This window comes from Taudactylus pleione, unplaced genomic scaffold (genome assembly GCF_031769625.1).
Source record: "Taudactylus pleione unplaced genomic scaffold, aTauple2 ptg001807l, whole genome shotgun sequence".
Classification (NCBI taxonomy): domain Eukaryota; kingdom Metazoa; phylum Chordata; class Amphibia; order Anura; family Myobatrachidae; genus Taudactylus; species Taudactylus pleione.
The window spans coordinates 441,292-462,894 of record NW_028286204.1 but is presented as its reverse complement, the minus strand read 5'-3'; the positions used below and the strand labels follow the sequence as shown (position 1 = coordinate 462,894).

Genomic DNA, 21,603 nt, shown 5'->3' with positions numbered 1-21,603 from the left:
TGAGAATGTAGCACCACGGCCCAGCGGTCAGTCACAGACCCGTCATATGTATCAGATCGGGGGGATAATTGTGCAGTGAGAATGTAGCACCACGGACCAGCGGTCAGTCACAGACCCGTCATATCTATCAGATCGGGGGGATAATTGTGCAGTGAGAATGTAGCACCACGGCCCAGCGGTCAGTCACAGACCCGTCATATGTATCAGATCGGGGGGATATTGTGCAGTGAGAATGTAGCACCGCGGCCCAGCGGTCAGTCACAGACCCGTCATATGTATCAGATCGGGGGGATAATTGTGCAGTGAGAATGTAGCACCGCAGCCCAGCGGTCAGTCACAGACCCGTCATATGTATCAGATCGGGGGGATAATTGTGCAGTGAGAATGTAGCACCACGGCCCAGCGGTCAGTCCCAGACCCGTCATATCTATCTGATCGGGGGGATAATTGTGCAGTGAGAATGTAGCACCACGGCCCAGCGGTCGGTCCCAGACCCGTCATATGTATCAGATCGGGGGGATAATTGTGTAGTGAGAATGTAGCACCACGGCCCAGCGGTCAGTCACAGACCCGTCATATGTATCAGATCTGGGGGATAATTGTGCAGTTTGAATGTAACACCACGGCCCAGCGGTCGGCCACAGACCCGTCATATGTATCAGATCGGGGGGATAATTGTGCAGTGAGAATGTAGCACCACGGCCCAGCGGTCAGTCACAGACCCGTGATATGTATCAGATCGGGGACATAATTGTGCAGTGAGAATGTAGCACCGCAGCCCAGCGGTCAGTCACAGACCCGTCATATGTATCAGATCGTGGAGATAATTGTGCAGTGAGAATGTAGCACCACGGCCCAGCGGTCAGTCACAGACCCGTCATATGTATCAGATCGGGGGGATAATTGTGCAGTGAGAATGTAGCACCACGGCCCAGCGGTCAGTCACAGACCCGTCAGATCAGCTCCTGATACTGCGAATGGTCATGTAGAAAAAGCAGCATTGGGAATTTGTAGTGTGCGCAGAGATAAGACTGTTCCTCCATTATAAAAAACTTCACCTCAATTGTCTAAAGTCCCGGTAATCATTTGAAAGGAAGCGATTATTGTGTAGTGTGCTGTGTACGCACATCTAGTGTAATGGGGATTTGTTTTGGTCGTCCAAATTTGTCTAGTCGTTGGCAAATCTGTCAGGTGTGTGCCCAGCTTTAAGCTAGGTACACAACAGGAAGATATATCTGCATATCAATTGTGCAGCACGGCCGACATGATATGTCTGTGATCGACATCGTATGCGAATGACATCGGATGTATCAAATATCACATACAGGGACACAGCTTCCGAGAATCTTCTTCGCACACTTTTCAGGGTTTCTTGTCACCCTGTCAGTGTGACCGTGTATGCGCCGCCAGCTTCCCCCCCCCCCCCCCCCCCGCCTTCCCTTTTTCCCTTCTTGCAATCCTGACCGGTTATTTGTGCTTCGGTGAGAGCCTTTGGGACGCTGGTTTAGGGATGGTTGATGGTTAAACCAGGTGGTTTCCCTCCATCGATGGCACAGCATAACCAAATGTTATTTTTTTTTTTTTAACAAGGTGCTGGGACACCCGCGAAGCCCCGCCCCCAGGTTCTGATTGGCCTACGGGCCAGTAAGTCTAAGAATAGGGATGACCATCGTTTGTTGAAACCATTGATGGTCATCCATTGCATAGTTGGTCACCATCGATGGCCACTTGCTATATTGCTATTAATGGTGACCATAGATAGTAACCACACCGATGGTGATCCCTGCCCTGGTGAGCTCGTCTATGCTGCAAACTGAGAAGCTGCATACAGCAGCTGACAAGGGTCACAGTGCAGGAGCCTGGAGACCAGCAGAAAGGAGTCCCAGAGGTCCTCACCGGAACACTGATCTTCGGTCCCTGGATGCAGGTAAGTTTGGTTTACAATGATTAGCTTTTGGTCTATTTAGACCCGGATCCCAGCTCTGCCCTGCCTGTTAGAGCAGAGCAGGAGTTGGGGGAAAGCCCTAATAACGTCTTCTGAAGATGGCGTTATAATCACAGGGCTTCCCCCGGTATTTTTTACAATTAATTTTTAGTAAATCTGAGCAGATCACCTTTCCCATTACAAGTATGGGAAATTCAATTTGCTGACTAAAAATGTGCGAACTGAAGGGCTTGGAGTAGTTTTTTTTTATGAAAAGCACCAGCCGGGAACGATGTGCAGCGTGAGCGGACCTATGTGCTATCTGGGAACGATGTGCAGCGTGAGCGGACCTATGTGCTATCTGGGAACGATGTGCAGCGTGAGCGGACCTATGTGCTATCCGGGAACGATGTGCAGCGTGAGCGTACCTATGTGTTATCTGGGAACAATGTGCAGCGTGAGCGGACCTATGTGCTATCTGGGAGTGATGTGCAGCGTGAGCGGACCTCTGTGCTATCTGGGAGTGATGTGCAGTGTGAGCGGACCTATGTGCTATCTGGGAGTGATGTGCAGCGTGAGCGGACCTCTGTGCTATCTGGGAGTGATGTGCAGCGTGAGCGGACCTATGTGCTATCTGGGAACGATGTGCAGCGTGAGCGGACCTCTGTGCTATCTGGGAACAATGTCCAGCGTGAGCGGACCTATGTGCTATCTGGGAACGATGTGCAGCGTGAGCGGACCTATGTGCTATCTGGGAACGATGTGCAGCGTGAGCGTACCTATGTGTTATCTGGGAACAATGTGCAGCGTGAGCGGACCTATGTGCTATCTGGGAATGATGTGCAGCGTGAGAGGACCTCTGTGCTATCTGGGAGTGATATGCAGCGTGAGCGGACCTCTGTGCTATCTGGGAGTGATGTGCAGCGTGAGCGGACCTCTGTGCTATATGGGAGTGATGTGCAGTGTGAGCGGACCTATGTGCTATCTGGGAGTGATGTGCAGCGTGAGCGGACCTCTGTGCTATCTGGGAGTGATGTGCAGCGTGAGCGGACCTATGTGCTATCTGGGAACGATGTGCAGCGTGAGCGGACCTCTGTGCTATCTGGGAACAATGTCCAGCGTGAGCGGACCTATGTGCTATCTGGGAACGATGTGCAGCGTGAGCGGACCTATGTGCTATCTGGGAACGATGTGCAGCGTGAGCGTACCTATGTGTTATCTGGGAACAATGTGCAGCGTGAGCGGACCTATGTGCTATCTGGGAGTGATGTGCAGCGTGAGCGGACCTCTGTGCTATCTGGGAGTGATGTGCAGTGTGAGCGGACCTATGTGCTATCTGGGAGTGATGTGCAGCGTGAGCGGACCTCTGTGCTATCTGGGAGTGATGTGCAGCGTGAGCGGACCTATGTGCTATCTGGGAACGATGTGCAGCGTGAGCGGACCTCTGTGCTATCTGGGAACAATGTCCAGCGTGAGCGGACCTATGTGCTATCTGGGAACGATGTGCAGCGTGAGCGGACCTATGTGCTATCTGGGAACGATGTGCAGCGTGAGCGTACCTATGTGTTATCTGGGAACAATGTGCAGCGTGAGCGGACCTATGTGCTATCTGGGAATGATGTGCAGCGTGAGAGGACCTCTGTGCTATCTGGGAGTGATGTGCAGCGTGAGCGGACCTCTGTGCTATCTGGGAGTGATGTGCAGCGTGAGCGGACCTCTGTGCTATCTGGGAGTGATGTGCAGCGTGAGCGGACCTCTGTGCTATCTGGGAGTGATGTGCAGCGTGAGCGGACCTCTGTGCTATCTGGGAGTGATGTGCAGCGTGAGCGGACCTCAGCACCAGCCGGGAACGATGTGCAGCGTCAGAGGACCTCTGTGCTATCTGGGAGTGATGTGCAGCGTGAGCGGACCTATGTGCTATCTGGGAGTGATGTGCAGCGTGAGCGGACCTCTGTGCTATCTGGGAGTGATGTGCAGCGTGAGCGGACCTCAGCACCAGCCGGGAACGATGTGCAGTGTGAGCGGACCTATGTGCTATCTGGGAGTGATGTGCAGCGTGAGCGGACCTCTGTGCTATCTGGGAGTGATGTGCAGCGTGAGCGGACCTCTGTGCTATCTGGGAGTGATGTGCAGCGTGAGCGGACCTCAGCACCAGCCGGGAACGATGTGCAGTGTGAGCGGACCTATGTGCTATCTGGGAGTGATGTGCAGCGTGAGCGGACCTCTGTGCTATCTGGGAGTGATGTGCAGCGTGAGCGGACCTCAGCACCAGCCGGGAACGATGTGCACTGTGAGCGGACCTATGTGCTATCTGGGAGTGATGTGCAGCGTGAGCGGACCTCTGTGCTATCTGGGAGTCATGTGCAGCGTGAGCGGACCTATGTGCTATCTGGGAGTGATGTGCAGCGTGAGCGGACCTCTCTGCTATCTGGGAGTGATGTGCAGCGTGAGCGGACCTATGTGCTATCTGGGAACGATGTGCAGCGTGAGCGGACCTCTGTGCTATCTGGGAACAATGTCCAGCGTGAGCGGACCTATGTGCTATCTGGGAACGATGTGCAGCGTGAGCGGACCTATGTGCTATCTGGGAACAATGTGCAGCGTGAGCGGACCTATGTGCTATCTGGGAACGATGTGCAGCGTGAGCGTACCTATGTGTTATCTGGGAACAATGTGCAGCGTGAGCGGACCTATGTGCTATCTGGGAATGATGTGCAGCGTGAGCGGACCTATGTGCTATCTGGGAACAATGTGCAGCGTGAGCGGACCTCTGTGCTATCTGGGAACAATGTGCAGCGTGAGCAGACCTCTGTGCTATCTGGGAGTGATGTGCAGCGTGAGAGGACCTCTGTGCTATCTGGGAGTGATGTGCAGCGTGAGCGGACCTATGTCCTATCTGGGAGTGATGTGCAGCGTGAGCGGACCTATGTGCTATCTGGGAGTGATGTGCAGTGTGAGCGGACCTATGTGCTATCTGGGAGAGATGTGCAGCGTGAGCGGACCTCTGTGCTATCTGGGAGTGATGTGCAGCGTGAGCGGACCTCTGTGCTATCTGGGAGTGATGTGCAGCGTGAGTTGACCTATGTGCTATCTGGGAGTGATGTGCAGCGTGAGCGGACCTCTGTGCTATCTGGGAGTGATGTGCAGCGTGAGCGGACCTCAGCACCAGCCGGGAACGATGTGCAGTGTGAGCGGACCTATGTGCTATCTGGGAGTGATGTGCAGCGTGAGCGGACCTCTGTGCTATCTGGGAGTGATGTGCAGCGTGAGCGGACCTATGTGCTATCTGGGAATGATGTGCAGCGTGAGCGGACCTCTGTGCTATCTGGGAACAATGTCCAGCGTGAGCGGACCTATGTGCTATCTGGGAACGATGTGCAGCGTGAGCGGACCTATGTGCTATCTGGGAACAATGTGCAGCGTGAGCGGACCTATGTGCTATCTGGGAACGATGTGCAGCGTGAGCGTACCTATGTGTTATCTGGGAACAATGTGCAGCGTGAGCGGACCTATGTGCTATCTGGGAATGATGTGCAGCGTGAGCGGACCTATGTGCTATCTGGGAACAATGTGCAGCGTGAGCGGACCTCTGTGCTATCTGGGAACAATGTGCAGCGTGAGCAGACCTCTGTGCTATCTGGGAGTGATGTGCAGCGTGAGAGGACCTCTGTGCTATCTGGGAGTGATGTGCAGCGTGAGCGGACCTATGTCCTATCTGGGAGTGATGTGCAGCGTGAGCGGACCTATGTGCTATCTGGGAGTGATGTGCAGTGTGAGCGGACCTATGTGCTATCTGGGAGAGATGTGCAGCGTGAGCGGACCTCTGTGCTATCTGGGAGTGATGTGCAGCGTGAGCGGACCTCTGTGCTATCTGGGAGTGATGTGCAGCGTGAGCGGACCTATGTGCTATCTGGGAGTGATGTGCAGCGTGAGCGGACCTATGTGCTATCTGGGAGTGATGTGCAGCGTGAGCGGACCTCAGCACCAGCCGGGAACGATGTGCAGTGTGAGCGGACCTATGTGCTATCTGGGAGTGATGTGCAGCGTGAGCGGACCTCTGTGCTATCTGGGAGTGATGTGCAGCGTGAGCGGACCTATGTGCTATCTGGGAACGATGTGCAGCGTGAGCGGACCTCTGTGCTATCTGGGAACAATGTCCAGCGTGAGCGGACCTATGTGCTATCTGGGAACAATGTGCAGCGTGAGCGGACCTATGTGCTATCTGGGAACAATGTGCAGCGTGAGCGGACCTATGTGCTATCTGGGAACGATGTGCAGCGTGAGCGTACCTATGTGTTATCTGGGAACAATGTGCAGCGTGAGCGGACCTATGTGCTATCTGGGAATGATGTGCAGTGTGAGCGGACCTATGTGCTATCTGGGAACAATGTGCAGCGTGAGCGGACCTCTGTGCTATCTGGGAACAATGTGCAGCGTGAGCAGACCTCTGTGCTATCTGGGAGTGATGTGCAGCGTGAGAGGACCTCTGTGCTATCTGGGAGTGATGTGCAGCGTGAGCGGACCTATGTCCTATCTGGGAGTGATGTGCAGCGTGAGCGGACCTATGTGCTATCTGGGAGTGATGTGCAGCGTGAGCGGACCTATGTGCTATCTGGGAGAGATGTGCAGCGTGAGCGGACCTATGTCCTATCTGGGAGAGATGTGCAGTGTGAGCGGACCTCTGTGCTATCTGGGAGTGATGTGCAGTGTGAGCAGACCTCTGTGCTATCTGGGAGTGATGTGCAGCGTGAGCAGACCTCTGTGCTATCTGGGAGAGATGTGCAGCGTGAGCGGACCTCTGTGCTATCTGGGAGTGATGTGCAGCGTGAGCGGACCTCTGTGCTATCTGGGAGTGATGTGCAGCGTGAGCGACCTCTGTGCTATCTGGGAGTGATGTGCATTGCGAGCGGACCTCTGTGCTATCTGGGAGTGATGTGCATTGCGAGCGGACCTCTGTACTATCTGGGAGTGAAGTGCAGCATGAGCGGACCTCTGTGCTATCTGGGTGTGATGTGCAGCGTGAGAGGACCTCTGTGCTATCTGGGAGTGATGTGCAGCGTGAGCGGACCTCTGTGCTATCTGGGAGTGAAGTGCAGCGTGAGCGGACCTCTGTGCTATCTGGGAGTGATGTGCAGCGTGAGAGGACCTCTGTGCTATCTGGGAGTGATGTGCAGCGTGAGAGGACCTCTGTGCTATCTGGGAGTGATGGGCAACGTGAGAGGACCTCCGTGCTATCTGGGAGTGATGTGCAGCGTGAGAGGACCTCTGTGCTGTCTGGGAGTGATGTGCAGCGTGAGCGGACCTCTGTGCTGTCTGGGAGAGATGTGCAGCGTGAGCGGACCTCTGTGCTATCTGGGAGAGATGTGCAGCGTGAGAGGACCTCTGTGCTATCTGGGAGAGATGTGCAGCGTGAGCGGACCTCTGTGCTATCTGGGAGTGATGTGCAACGTGAGAGGACCTATGTGCTATCTGGGAGAGATGTGCAGCGTGAGCGGACCTCTGTGCTGTCTGGGAGTGATGTGCAGTATGAGCGGACCTCTGTGCTATCTGGGAGTGATGTGCAGCGTGAGCGGACCTCTGTGCTATCTGGGAGTGATGTGCAGCGTGAGCGGACCTCTGTGCTATCTGGGAGTGATGCGCAGCGTGAGCGGACCTCTGTGCTATCTGGGAGTGATGTGCAGCGTGAGCGGACCTCTGTGCTATCTGGGAGTGATGTGCATTGCGAGCGGACCTCTGTGCTATCTGGGAGTGATGTGCATTGCGAGCGGACCTCTGTGCTATCTGGGAGTGATGTGCATTGTGAGCGGACCTCTTTGCTATCTGGGAGTGATGTGCAGCGTGAGCGGACCTCTGTGCTATCTGGGAGTGATGTGCAGCATGAGCAGACCTCTGTGCTATCTGGGAGTGATGTGCAGCGTGAGCGGACCTCTGTGCTATCTGGGAGTGATGTGCAGCGTGAGCGGACCTCTGTGCTATCTGGGAGAGATGTGCAACGTGAGTGGACCTCTGTGCTATCTGGGAGTGATGTGCAACGTGAGCGGACCTCTGTGCTATCTGGGAGTGATGTGCAGCGTGAGATGACCTCTGTGCTATCTGGGAGTGATGTGCAGCGTGAGCGGACCTCTGTGCTATCTGGGAGTGATGTGCATTGTGAGCGGACCTCTGTGCTATCTGGGAGAGATGTGCAGCGTGAGCGGACCTCTGTGCTATCTGGGAGTGATGTGCAGCGTGAGTGGACCTCTGTGCTATCTGGGAGAGATGTGCAGCGTGAGAGGACCTCTGTGCTATCTGGGAGTGATGTGCAGTGTGAGCGGACCTCTGTGCTATCTGGGAGTGATGTGCATTGTGAGCGGACCTCTGTGCTATCTGGGAGTGATGTGCAGCGTGAGCGGACCTCTGTGCTATCTGGGAGTGATGTGCAGCGTGAGAGGACCTCTGTGCTATCTGGGAGTGATGTGCAGCGTGAGCGGACCTCTGTGCTATCTGGGAGAGATGTGCAGCGTGAGCGGACCTCTGTGCTATCTGGGAGTGATGGGCAGCGTGAGAGGACCTCTGTGCTATCTGGGAGTGATGTGCAGCGTGAGCGGACCTCTGTGCTATCTGGAAGAGATGTGCAGAGTGAGCGGACCTCTGTGCTATCTGGGAGTGATGTGCAGCGTGAGCGGACCTCTGTGCTATCTGGGAGTGATGTGCAGCGTGAGCGGACCTCTGTGCTATCTGGGAGTGATGTGCAGCGTGAGCGGACCTCTGTGCTATCTGGGAGAGATGTGCAGCGTGAGCGGACCTCTGTGCTATCTGGGAGTGATGTGCAGCGTGAGCGGACCTCTGTGCTATCTGGGAGTGATGTGCAGCGTGAGCGGACCTCTGTGCTATCTGGGAGTGATGTGCATTGTGAGCGGACCTCTGTGCTATCTGGAAGTGATGTGCAGCGTGAGCGGACCTCTGTGCTATCTGGGAGAGATGTGCAGCGTGAACGGACCTCTGTGCTATCTGGGAGTGATGTGCAGCGTGAGCGGACCTCTGTGCTATCTGGGAGTGATGTGCAGCGTGAGCGGACCTCTGTGCTATCTGGGAGTGATGTGCAGCGTGAGAGGACCTCTGTGCTATCTGGGAGTGATGTGCAGCGTGAGCGGACCTCTGTGCTATCTGGGAGTGATGTGAAGCGTGAGGGGACCTCTGTGCTATCTGGGAGTGATGTGCAACGTGAGCGGACCTCTGTGCTTTCTGGGAGTGATGTGCAGCGTGAGCGGACCTCTGTGCTATCTGGGAGTGATGTGCAGTGTGAGCGGACCTCTGTGCTATCTGGGAGTGATGTGCAGCGTGAGCGGACCTCTGTGCTGTCTGGGAGTGATGTGCAGTGTGAGCGGACCTCTGTGCTATCTGGGAGTGATGTGCAGTGTGAGCGGACCTCTGTGCTATCTGGGAGTGATGTGCAGTGTGAGCGGACCTCTGTGCTACCTGGGAGAGATGTGCAGCGTGAGCGGACCTCTGTGCTATCTGGGAGTGATGTGCAGCGTGAGAGAACCTCTGTGCTATCTGGGAGTGATGTGCAGCGTGAGTGGACCTCTGTGCTATCTGGGAGTGATGTGCAGCGTGAGCGGACCTCTGTGCTATCTGGGAGTGATGTGCAGCGTGAGAGGACCTCAGCACTACACTGGACAGGAACTGGAAAGATAAAAATTCAGTGAATGGTGAATTTTGGACCGGTCCTCAATCAGTTGTTAAGTGAGCTGTCGTGGAGGGACATTGTTCAATATTTCTTTCATCTAAACCAATGGTTCCCAAACTCTGACCACAAGGCACGCACCCTAAGAGTCAAGGTTTTAAGGATATCCATGGACGAGCACAGACGGTTAAATCCAAGGCTGGACTGGCCACCTGACACTTCTGGCAAATTCCATAAGGACCGATGGCCTGTTGGCCGGCCCGGGCTCAAACCCGGTCAAGCAGTTTTGGCGCACTGCTCGGTCAGGATACTGAAAGACGGGTGCGTGCCATGAGGCCATGTCCTCGTGACTCACGGCACACCCCAGTTAGCTTTAACCACGCCCAGTAAGATAAGGCCACGCCCCTTTTTAGCGAGCCTTTGCGCGGACGTTGATGCCAGGGCTATTTAATAGCCCCAGTCCGTCCCTGGTTAAATCAGATTGACTGAGGTACTAATTAAATAATCTGTGCTCAATCACAAATATAATTAAAACTTGTGGTGTTCGAGTGCCGTGAGGTCCGAGTGTGGGAACCACTGACCTAAACAATACGTAGCACTGCCTAGAGCTTGATTATACTATTTAACCATTGCATACATATGTCACAATTTACACTGTTGTGTGTGTGGCTCCTGCACAGATATCAATTACTTAATTATACTGATTGAAGTCATCTATTAAGGCATATACGGCTTCAGGGTGGATAATTAAGGTCTTGCGCAATGATGCAATCCGGAAACCGGCTGTCTTGATCCCGACAGCCGGCTTCCCAACTGCTTTATCCCGGCGAGGGTTAAATGACAGGGGTATATATCTAGACGCCTGTAATTTTCCCGACGCCGGGAGACCGGCGCCCGGCATCCCGATCGAAGGGATACTGGGTGCCACAAGTGGACAGCCGCGGGGGGGAGGGTTAGGTTTAGGGCTCCCGGGGGGGAATTAGGGTTAGGCACCACCCCGGGAGGGTTAGGGTCAGGCTAGGGGGAAGGAGGGATAGGGTTAGGCACCCCCGGGGGGGATTTAGGGTTAGGCACCCCCCCGGGGGACTTAGGTTTAGGCAGCGGGGAAGCAGGGGGTTAGGGTTAGGCACTTAGAGGGGGGATTAGGTTTAGGCACTTGGGGAGGAGGTTAGGGTTAGGCACCCCTAAGGAGGGTTAGGGTTAGGGGGTTAGGTTAGTTTTTACTTACCTATGGACGATCGGGATTTCCAGCGCTGTCAGGTTTCCGCTGCTGGGAACTCTGCTTCTGTCGGCCTGCCGCTGCCGGGATTCGAACTGCCAGAGGGCCGGCAGTATTTCATACCGATCCCCTTGCGCATACTAATTGCAGCAATTTTTAGTGTTCTCTATTTGTGAATGGTAACCTGTGATATTATTTATGTTTGTGATTTTTAATTTTTATTAACATTAATTTGTTTGTTTTTCTTTAGATAAGTAGCGAACATTTATATGTATCTATGCTTTATTGGATTTGTAATTATTTCTGTGCCTGGACTAATCTTAAGGGGACCAAACACAAGTACTGCAATTCCCCGCTCTGTTGACACTGACTCGATCCACGGATCAGCAGCAAAAACTGCCAATCCGCAGACATCGATGATTGGCGAACCGTCATTGGATCGAGGAAATTCATGGTAAAAATATCCGATTCGCTAAGTACGACCATTTTTGGGTCAGGATTGGGGAATCTAGATATTTTTATCATGTTGACTCTCCCCGATCCCCAGCCCCAACGTCGGCAGAACGGGGCATTAGGGCAATCCGTCACAGATGTGCAGCGCCGTCATTTCTCTTCGCTTTGTGTACAAGCATTTAAGGGCATCGCAGACCCCCTCTGACAGCTGCCCCTCTTGTAAAATGTCAGCTCTGAAATCATCCCGCACTTACGGTGCCTCCGACTCGCTGATTCTTGTTCACAGCCCATATAGTGCTGTGTACAAAATTCTGCGAGTCTGGGACGAGATCGAGCCACGAGGTGGGTGAGTTACAGTGGTGCCGTTGTTTTAACCTGCCCCCCCTGGTACTTCATAGGATCGATCCCTTAGACTGCACACAGAGGGACTGAGGCAGAGGTGAGCGCATATAGGCAGTAAATTGCTCCCGCACTAAGGGGCCTATGTATCAAAGCTTGATGTGAGCTAAAATTGTGAAATATATATCACCAACCAATCAGCTTCTAACTTTGCAGGCTGTGTTTAAGAAATGATAGTTTGGAGCTGATTGGTTGCTGATATATATTTCACAATTTTAGCTCACATCAAGCTTTGATACATATGCCCCTAAATTTGTATGTTTACTCGTATCCTGAGTTGTGCGCACTGTGTATCATTGCAGTCTGGCCGAGTCCATATACTCGGTCTCATAGTCATTATTATCATCAATCCGCACTAGTAATTATCCTTGGTGCAAAAGGTTCTTCTGAAAACAGATGTATTGATGCATACACACCTCTCTGCATAACCCACGGTTCCGTCGTCTCTGAGTCGGCTGTAGTTGCTGACTTGGCTCTGTGCAGTGCAAAGACACACACGATACGCCCTGCAAGCAGACTCCGCATCGACAAATCCTCATTCCCAGCGCTAGCTGGGAAGTTCCTGCTTCCTATGTATGCTGTAAACACAGAACGGTCATGATTCGAGTCTGGTGGTGGGGGCAGGCGTTCTGAGCGCCCCTGGTCTGGTTGGTTAATGTGTAGCCCTACAGAAGCAGGTGGAGGACGGGGTGGTCTCAATACCGACATCCAAATCCCGGCAAGGGACTTAAGATAGGTGTCGAAATGCCAACGCCCATCATAATCCTGATGCCGGAACGCCAAAGTACGCAAGACCGAACGAGGTAAGTCCAGGGTGCCCTTAGCTTTAGCCGCACGGGGGGGAGGGTTGAGTTTAGGGAGCGTAGCGGGGTTAGGGATAGTTTTTTTGGGGGGAGGTTAGTGTTAGGCAACCCTAGGAGAGAGGGTTAGGCACCCCCCAAGAGGGTTAGGTTTAGGGAGCGGTAAGGGAGAGTTAGGGTTGAGCACCCCCGGAGGGAGGTTAGGGTTAGGCAGTAGGGGGGGAGGTTAGGGTTAGGCACCACTAAGGGAGGGTTAGGGGGGGTGAGAGGGGTAGGGATATGGTACTTACCTGCCCTGTCGGGATCTTCTCCCTTCAGGCCGCCGGCGTTGGGATCTGAACCGGTGGCTATTCAGCCGTCGGGACTTCATACCCATTCTGGAGGAGGTAGGTATGAGAGCTCTATAAGCTGTGGGTCCCGGGTAGTAGGGTAAGTCACAACGGCCACCTTTTCCTCTAGTTTCCCTTTATAAACCTCGGCAATGAAGGTGCACAAACTCTGACCACCGATGCCGGATCTCAGGGCATCCATCTCTTTGGTGTGTAAGGGTCTATGGAGTGGGCAACATTTTGAACAGGGCTACAGTGATCTTTAGCAATCGGACCATGGCATAATCTCAGGGCTGGTCCAGTCTGTGTATAGTCAGAGCATTATCTTATACGAAGGTTTACAGACCGAACACAGTAATGGGGCCAGAAACTAAATATATAAGTGATGAGGAAACTGTGAAATGAGGTTCTTACTTGTTTTATAATAGTACTAAAGGACGCATCCGCCTGCACGTGAGCGTCCTGTTCCCAGACCTGTATTTTTCAAGCCAATTATGTGTTTAATATGATGTTTTTCTTCATTCCAGCTGATAGAGCTTCATGTCTATCTCGTACCCGAGGATGTTTGGAACCCTAAGTTAAACAAGGTCACCATCGACGTCATTTGGCGGTTCATCTCCCTTGGATTCATAAGGTGATACAATTCTGTACAAGAACCCCACCAGGTGTTCTTTCTATGGGGGCCCCGGGGCAACCAACTTGTGGGGGGCACTACTAATAAACCAACAAAATTGTTACTGTGATATACTGGCGATGTCATTAAAAAGTATAATGTGCAAATACTCCCAGCACCGCAGATGTGTAGAACAGACTGTAATCGACCCAGTTCACCTTATGCCCCAGTGCCCCCCCCCAGGCTGGTGATGTATCTGTGCGTGAGGGGGGCTCGGTGTGTTGGGCGTCCCCGGGAGATTCCCCCAGCTGCCCTGTTGTTACTCCAGCTCTGCTGGCTGCAGTTATACTGGTTACTCACAATCGCTTGTGCACCTGCCCATAGTGACTGAGAAGGTGAGCACAGTGTGAGATCACTATGAGAGACGTGGTCACTACATTACATGGGCGGGTATAATACTGCTATGTGCAAGTCCTAAGTGACACCTCTTTTTTTATTCCTATTGTTTGTAAATATATTTTTTATTTATATATAGTTTTGACTATTTTAAGAAAAAAATGGAATAAAACTGGCACCAACCTTTGGTGCCCATTATAATATGCAGAGCCAGATCTGTAGCCAAGTCTAATACACAGAGCCAGATCTGTAGCCAAGTCTGATACGCAGAGCCAGATCTGTAGCCAAGTCTAATACGCAGAGCCAGATCTGTAGCCAAGTCTGATACGCAGAGCCAGATCTGTAGCCAAGTCTGATACGCAGAGCCCGATCTGTAGCCAAGTCTGATACACAGAGCCCGATCTGTAGCCAAGTCTGATACGCAGATCCCGATCTGTAGCCAAGTCTGATACGCAGAGCCCGATCTGTAGCCAAGTCTGATACGCAGAGCCCGATCTGTAGCCAAGTTTGATACGCAGAGCCAGATCTGTAGCCAAGTCTGATACGCAGAGCCAGATCTGTAGCCAAGTCTGATACGCAGAGCCAGATCTGTAGCCAAGTCTGATACGCAGAGCCAGATCTGTAGCCAAGTCTAATACGCAGAGCCAGATCTGTAGCCAAGTCTAATACGCAGAGCCAGATCTGTAGCCAAGTCTGATACGCAGAGCCAGATCTGTAGCCAAGTCTAATACGCAGAGCCAGATCTGTAGCCAAGTCTGATACGCAGAGCCAGATCTGTAGCCAAGTCTGATACGCAGAGCCCGATCTGTAGCCAAGTCTGATACACAGAGCCCGATCTGTAGCCAAGTCTGATACGCAGAGCCAGATCTGTAGCCAAGTCTGATACGCAGAGCCAGATCTGTAGCCAAGTCTGATACGCAGAGCCAGATCTGTAGCCAAGTCTGATACGCAGAGCCCGATCTGTAGCCAAGTCTGATACGCAGAGCCCGATCTGTAGCCAAGTTTGATACGCAGAGCCCGATCTGTAGCCAAGTCTGATATGCAGAGCCAGATCTGTAGCCAAGTCTGATACGCAGAGCCAGATCTGTAGCCAAGTCTGATACGCAGAGCCAGATCTGTAGCCAAGTCTGATACGCAGAGCCAGATCTGAAGCCAAGTCTGATACGCAGAGCCAGATCTGTAGCCAAGTCTGATACGCAGAGCCAGATCTGTAGCCAAGTCAGATACGCAGAGCCAGATCTGTAGCCAAGTCTGATACGCAGAACCAGATCTGTAGCCAAGTCTGATACGCAGAGCCAGATCTGTAGCCAAGTCTGATACGCAGAGCCAGATCTGTAGCCAAGTCTGATACGCAGAGCCAGAGCTGTAGCCAAGTCTGATACGCAGAGCCAGATCTGTAGCCAAGTCTGATACGCAGAGCCAGATCTGTAGCCAAGTCTGATACGCAGAGCCAGATCTGTAGCCAAGTCTGATACGCAGAGCCAGATCTGTAGCCAAGTCTGATACGCAGAGCCAGATCTGAAGCCAAGTCTGATACGCAGAGCCAGATCTGTAGCCAAGTCTGATACGCAGAGCCAGATCTGTAGCCAAGTCAGATACGCAGAGCCAGATCTGTAGCCAAGTCTGATACGCAGAGCCAGATCTGTAGCCAAGTCTGATACGCAGAGCCAGATCTGTAGCCAAGTCTGATACGCAGAGCCAGAGCTGTAGCCAAGTCTGATACGCAGAGCCAGAGCTGTAGCCAAGTCTGATACGCAGAGCCAGATCTGTAGCCAAGTCTGATACGCAGAGCCAGATCTGTAGCCAAGTCTGATACGCAGAGCCAGATCTGTAGCCAAGTCTGATACGCAGAGCCAGATCTGTAGCCAAGTCTGATACGCAGAGCCAGATCTGTAGCCAAGTCTGATACGCAGAGCCAGATCTGTAGCCAAGTCTGATACGCAGAGCCAGATCTGTAGCCAAGTCTGATACGCAGAGCCAGATCTGTAGCCAAGTCTGATACGCAGAGCCAGATCTGTAGCCAAGTCTGATACGCAGAGCCAGATCTGTAGCCAAGTCTGATACGCAGAGCCAGATCTGTAGCCAAGTCTGTTACGCAGAGCCAGATCTGTAGCCAAGTCTGATACGCAGAGCCAGATCTGTAGCCAAGTCGATACGCAGAGCCAGATCTGTAGCCAAGTCAATACGCAGAGCCAGATCTGTAGCCAAGTCTGATACGCAGAGCCAGATCTGTAGCCAAGTGTGATACGCAGCCAGATCTGTAGCCAAGTCTGATACGCAGAGCCAGATCTGTAGCCAAGACTGACAGGCAGAGCCAGATCTGTAGCCAAGTCTGATACGCAGAGCCAGATCTGTAGCCAAGTCTGATACGCAGAGCCAGATCTGTAGCCAAGTCTGACAGGCAGAGCCAGATCTGTAGCCAAGTCTGACAGGCAGAGCCAGGTCTGTAGCCAAGTCTGATAGGCAGAGCCAGATCTGTAGCCAAGTCTGATACGCAGAGCCAGATCTGTAGCCAAGTCTGATACGCAGAGCCAGATCTGTAGCCAAGTCTGACAGGCAGAGCCAGATCTGTAGCCAAGTGTGATACGCAGCCAGATCTGTAGCCAAGTCTGATACGCAGAGCCAGATCTGTAGCCAAGTCTGATACGCAGAGCCAGATCTGTAGCCAAGACTGATATGCAGAGCCAGATCTGTAGACAAGTCTGATATGCAGAGCCAGATCTGTAGCCATGTATAAGTAGTTAGTGACCCTCACGTTTCCCCTCACAGCACTATTAGCTGCCGGCAGTAAACTCCAGCAAACACCATTCAGTGTAGGGCTGGAATTGGAACAACTGTCACCAGTGATAGAACAGACTGACAGCCATTAGGGAGGCCGGCGATCTGACAGCCATTAGGGAGGCCGCCGGTCTGACAGCCATTAGGGAGGCCAGCAGTCTCATCAGCCATTAGGGAGGCTGGCGGTCTGACAGCCATTAGGGAGGCCAGGGGTCTGACAGCCATTAGGGAGGCCGCCGGTCTGACAGCCATTAGGGAGGCCAGCGGTCTTTTCAGCCATTAGGGAGGCCAGCAGTCTCTTCACCCATTAGGGAGGCCAGCAGTCTCTTCAGCCATTAGGGAGGCCAGCAGTCTCTTCAGGCATTAGGGAGGCCGGCGAGTGGTAGAGCATGAAAGGAACGTTTATCATAATTTAGTAATAACTTTTTGTTACTAAATAGAAGAAAATAAATTTAATGGCTGAGTGGAGAGAGCCCCTGTGGCTTAGACCCTGATAACGACTCATTTCCCGGCCCATGGTTGTATATTTTGTCCCTGTGACTACCAGGTGCATATAAATGGGCTTTAAACATAAATATACTGAGCAATAAAGTCTAATGGTTCTGCACACGCTGCAGTTATACCCATCCAAAATAATGGCTCAGTCCAGTCAGCGTATGGGTGTACCTGTATATTTTGGTTGGGGTGTGCGGTAAGCCCTGTGCCTCGATGGCCTCATTGTCCTGTGTGTGGCCACATTGAGTTCATGTGTCAGTTATTGCAGAATATCGGATTGTAGTGTATGTGGTATAACTGCAGTAAATGTACGATCTCTCTAAGGGTGACCCCCGACATGAAGCTGCGGACCCTGAGGGACAGCCTTGCAGAGTTCCTGGGGGAAGAAGCTGTGACTGACAAGTTTGTGTTCCTAAAGTGCGTTGGAAGCAGTCTCGCTGTGGTAAATTATCATTATATAATCCTTCTGTCTGCAGTTCCTGGGTTCTGTTTAGTTTAGTACATACAAGTGTCTTTTCTAGATTTGTCCCAAACCCCTATTACATCCTGAGCAAAGGAAACCGTTGTACCTCAGAGGTCTATTCATCATCACTTCATTTATACAGAAAGAGGTGAATATTCACACTGTTAGGGCCATCCATCAAGTTCCGATATAGCATCTTCTTCTGACCTTGAAGGTGTTACTGACGCCATCCTGAGATGGCATTCAGTACCTGATAATCTTCACAGTCCGCTGATTACGCAAGGCAAGTGCTGCAGTCAGCAGAGGGATCTATTCAGGTCCCTCCCTGCTGTGCTTAAGGGCAGGATGTACTAATTATCGCATCCGCGGTACATCTCGCCTCTCACTGTGTACATCTCGCCACTCACTGTGTACATCCCGCCTATCACTGTGTACATCTCGCCTCTCACTGTGTACATCCCGCCTCTCACTGTGTACATCCCGCCTCTCACTGTGTACATCCCTCCTCTCACTGTGTACATCCCGCCTCTCACTGTGTACATCCCTCCTCTCACTGTGTACATCTCGCCACTCACTGTGTACATCTCGCCTCTCACTGTGTACATCCCGCCTCTCACTGTGTACATCCCTCCTCTCACTGTGTACATCTCGCCTCTCACTGTGTACATCCCTCCTCTCACTGTGTACATCCCGCCTCTCACTGTGTACATCCCGCCTCTCACTGTGTACATCCCTCCTCTCACTGTGTACATCTCGCCTCTCACTGTGTACATCCCGCCTCTCACTGTGTACATCCCTCCTCTCACTGTGTACATCTCGCCTCTCACTGTGTACATCCCTCCTCTCACTGTGTACATCCCGCCTCTCACTGTGTACATCCCGCCTCTCACTGTGTACATCCCTCCTCTCACTGTGTACATCTCGCCTCTCACTGTGTACATCCCGCCTCTCACTGTGTACATCCCTCCTCTCACTGTGTACATCTCGCCTCTCACTGACTCTCACTGGGTACATCCCGCCTCTCACTGTGTACATCCCGCCTCTCACTGTGTACATCCCTCCTCTCACTGTGTACATCTCGCCTCTCACTGTGTACATCCCTCCTCTCCCTGGGAACATCCCGCCTCTCACAGTGTACATCCCTCCTCTCACTGTGTACATCCCTCCTCTCACTGTGTACATCCCTCCTCTCACTGTGTACATCCCTCCTCTCACTGTGTACATCCCTCCTCTCACTGTGTACTTCCCTCCTCTCACTGGGTACATCTCGCCTCTCACTGTGTACATCCCGCCTGGGTACATCAGGCCTCTCACTGTGTACATCCCGCCTCTCATTGTGTACATCCCGCCTCTCACTGTGTACATCCCGCCCCTCACTGTGTACATCCCGCCTCTCACTGGGTACATCCCGCCTCTCACTGTGTACATCCCTCCTCTCACTGTGTACATCCCTCCTCTCACTGTGTACATCCCGCCTCTCACTGGGTACATCCCGCCTCTCACTGGGTACATCCCTCCTCTCACTGTATACATCCGGCCTCTCACTGTGTACATCCGGCCTCTCACTGTGTACATCCCGCCCCTCACTGTGTACATCCCGCCTCTCACTGCCTCTCACTGCCTCTCACTGGGTACATCCCGCCTCTCACTGACTCTCACTGGGTACATCCCGCCTCTCACTGTGTACATCCCGCCTCTCACTGTGTACATCCCGCCTCTCACTGCCTCTCACTGGGTACATCCCGCCTCTCACTGTGTACATCCCGCCTCTCACTGTGTACATCCCGCCTGGGTACATCCCGCCTCTCACTGGGTACATCCCGCCTCTCACTGGGTACATCCCGCCAGGGTATATCCCGCCTCTCACTGTGTACATCCCGCCTCTCACTGTGTACATCCCGCCTCTCACTGTGTACATCCCGCCTGGGTACATCCCTCCTCTCACTGTGTACATCCGGCCTCTGACTGTGTACATCCCGCCTCTCACTGTGTACATCCCGCTTCTCACTGTGTACATCCCGCCTCTACCTGTGTACATCCCGCCTCTCACTGTGTACATCCCTCCTCTCACTGTGTACATCCCGCCTCTCACTGTGTACATCCCTCCTCTCACTGTGTACATCTCGCCTCTCACTGTGTACATCCCGCCTCTCCCTGGGAACATCCCGCCTCTCACTGTGTACATCCCGCCTCTCACTGTGTACATCCCTCCTCTCACTGTGTACATCCCGCCTGGGTACATCCCTCCTCTCACTGTGTACATCCCTCCTCTCACTGTGTACATCCCGCCTCTCACTGTGTACATCACGCCTCTCCCTGGGAACATCCCGCCTCTCACTGTGTACATCTCTCCTCTCACTGTGTACATCCCTCCTCTCACTGTGTACATCCCTCCTCTCACTGGGTACATCTCGCCTCTCACTGTGTACATCCCGCCTGGGTACATCCGGCCTCTCACTGTGTACATCCCGCCTCTCACTGTGTACATCCCGCCCCTCACTGTGTACATCCCGCCTCTCACTGTGTACATCCCGCCTCTCACTGTGTACATCCCGCCCCTCACTGTGTACATCCCGCCTCTCACTGTGTACATCCCTCCTCTCACTGTGTACATCCCGCCACTCACTGGGTACATCCCGCCTCTCACTGTGTACATCCCGCCTCTCACTGGGTACATCCCGCCTCTCACTGGGTACATCCCGCCTCTCACTGTGTACATCTCACTGCCTCTCACTGGGTACATCCCGCCTCTCACTGACTCTCACTGGGTACATCCCGCCTCTCACTGTGTACATCCCGCCTCTCACTGTGTACATCCCGCCTCTCACTGCCTCTCACTGGGTACATCCCGCCTCTCACTGTGTACATCCCGCCTCTCACTGTGTACATCCCGCCTGGGTACATCCCGCCTCTCACTGGGTACATCCCGCCTCTCACAGTGTACATCCCGCCTGGGTACATCCCGCCTCTCACTGCGTACATCCTGCCTCTCACTGTGTACATCCCGCCTTTGGTACATCCCGCCTCTCACTGTGTACATCCCGCCTCTCACTGTGTACATCCCGCCTGGGTACATCCCTCCTCTCACTGTGTACATCCGGCCTCTCACTGTGTACATCCCGCCTCTCACTGTGTACATCCCGCCTCTCACTGTGTACATCCCTCCTCTCACTGTGTACATCCAGCCTCTCACTGTGTACATCCCGCCTCTCACTGTGTACATCTCTCCTCTCACTATGCACATCCCGCCCCTCACTGTGTACATCTCGCCTCTCACTGTGTACATCCCGCCTCTCACTGTGTACATCCCGCCTGGGTACATCCCGCCTCTCACTGGGTACATCCCGCCTCTCACTGTGTACATCCCGCCTGGGTACATCCCGCCTCTCACTGTGTACATCCCGCCTCTCACTGTGTACATCCCACTTCTCACTGTGTACATCCCGCCTCTACCTGTGTACATCCCGCCTCTCACTGTGTACATCCCGCCTGGGTACATCCCTCCTCTCACTGTGTACATCCCTCCTCTCACTGTGTACATCCCGCCTCTCACTGTGTACATCCCGCCTGGGTACATCCCTCCTCTCACTGTGTACATCCCTCCTCTCACTGTGTACATCTCGCCTCTCACTGTGTACATCCCGCCTCTGCCTGGGAACATCCCGCCTCTCACTGTGTACATCTCTCCTCTCACTGTGTACATCCCTCCTCTCACTGTGTACATCCCGCCTGGGTACATCCCTCCACTCACTGTGTACATCCCGCCTCTCACTGTGTACATCCCTCCTCTCACTGTGTACATCTCGCCTCTCACTGTGTACATCCCGCCTCTCCCTGGGAACATCCCGCCTCTCACTGTGTACATCTCTCCTCTCACTGTGTACATCCCTCCTCTCACTGTGTACATCCCTCCTCTCACTGGGTACATCTCGCCTCTCACTGTGTACATATCGCCTGGGTACATCCGGCCTCTCACTGTGTACATCCCGCCCCTCACTGTGTACATCCCGCCTCTCACTGTGTACATCCCGCCTCTCACTGTGTACATCCCGCCCCTCACTGTGTACA

The 21,603-nt window shown here is 53.3% G+C and overlaps 1 protein-coding gene across 1 annotated transcript in view; it reads left to right on the top strand.

Annotated features, from left to right (window-relative positions):
* The window catches only part of SPATA1 (spermatogenesis associated 1), a 119,596-nt gene that overhangs the window by 31,630 nt on the left and 66,363 nt on the right, over window positions 1–21,603 (top strand). The window contains exons 2-3 of the mRNA XM_088465036.1: window positions 13,318–13,424; window positions 17,397–17,514. Coding sequence (XP_088321162.1) covers window positions 13,318–13,424; window positions 17,397–17,514 — 225 coding nt within the window. The remainder of the gene's footprint in view (window positions 1–13,317; window positions 13,425–17,396; window positions 17,515–21,603) is intronic.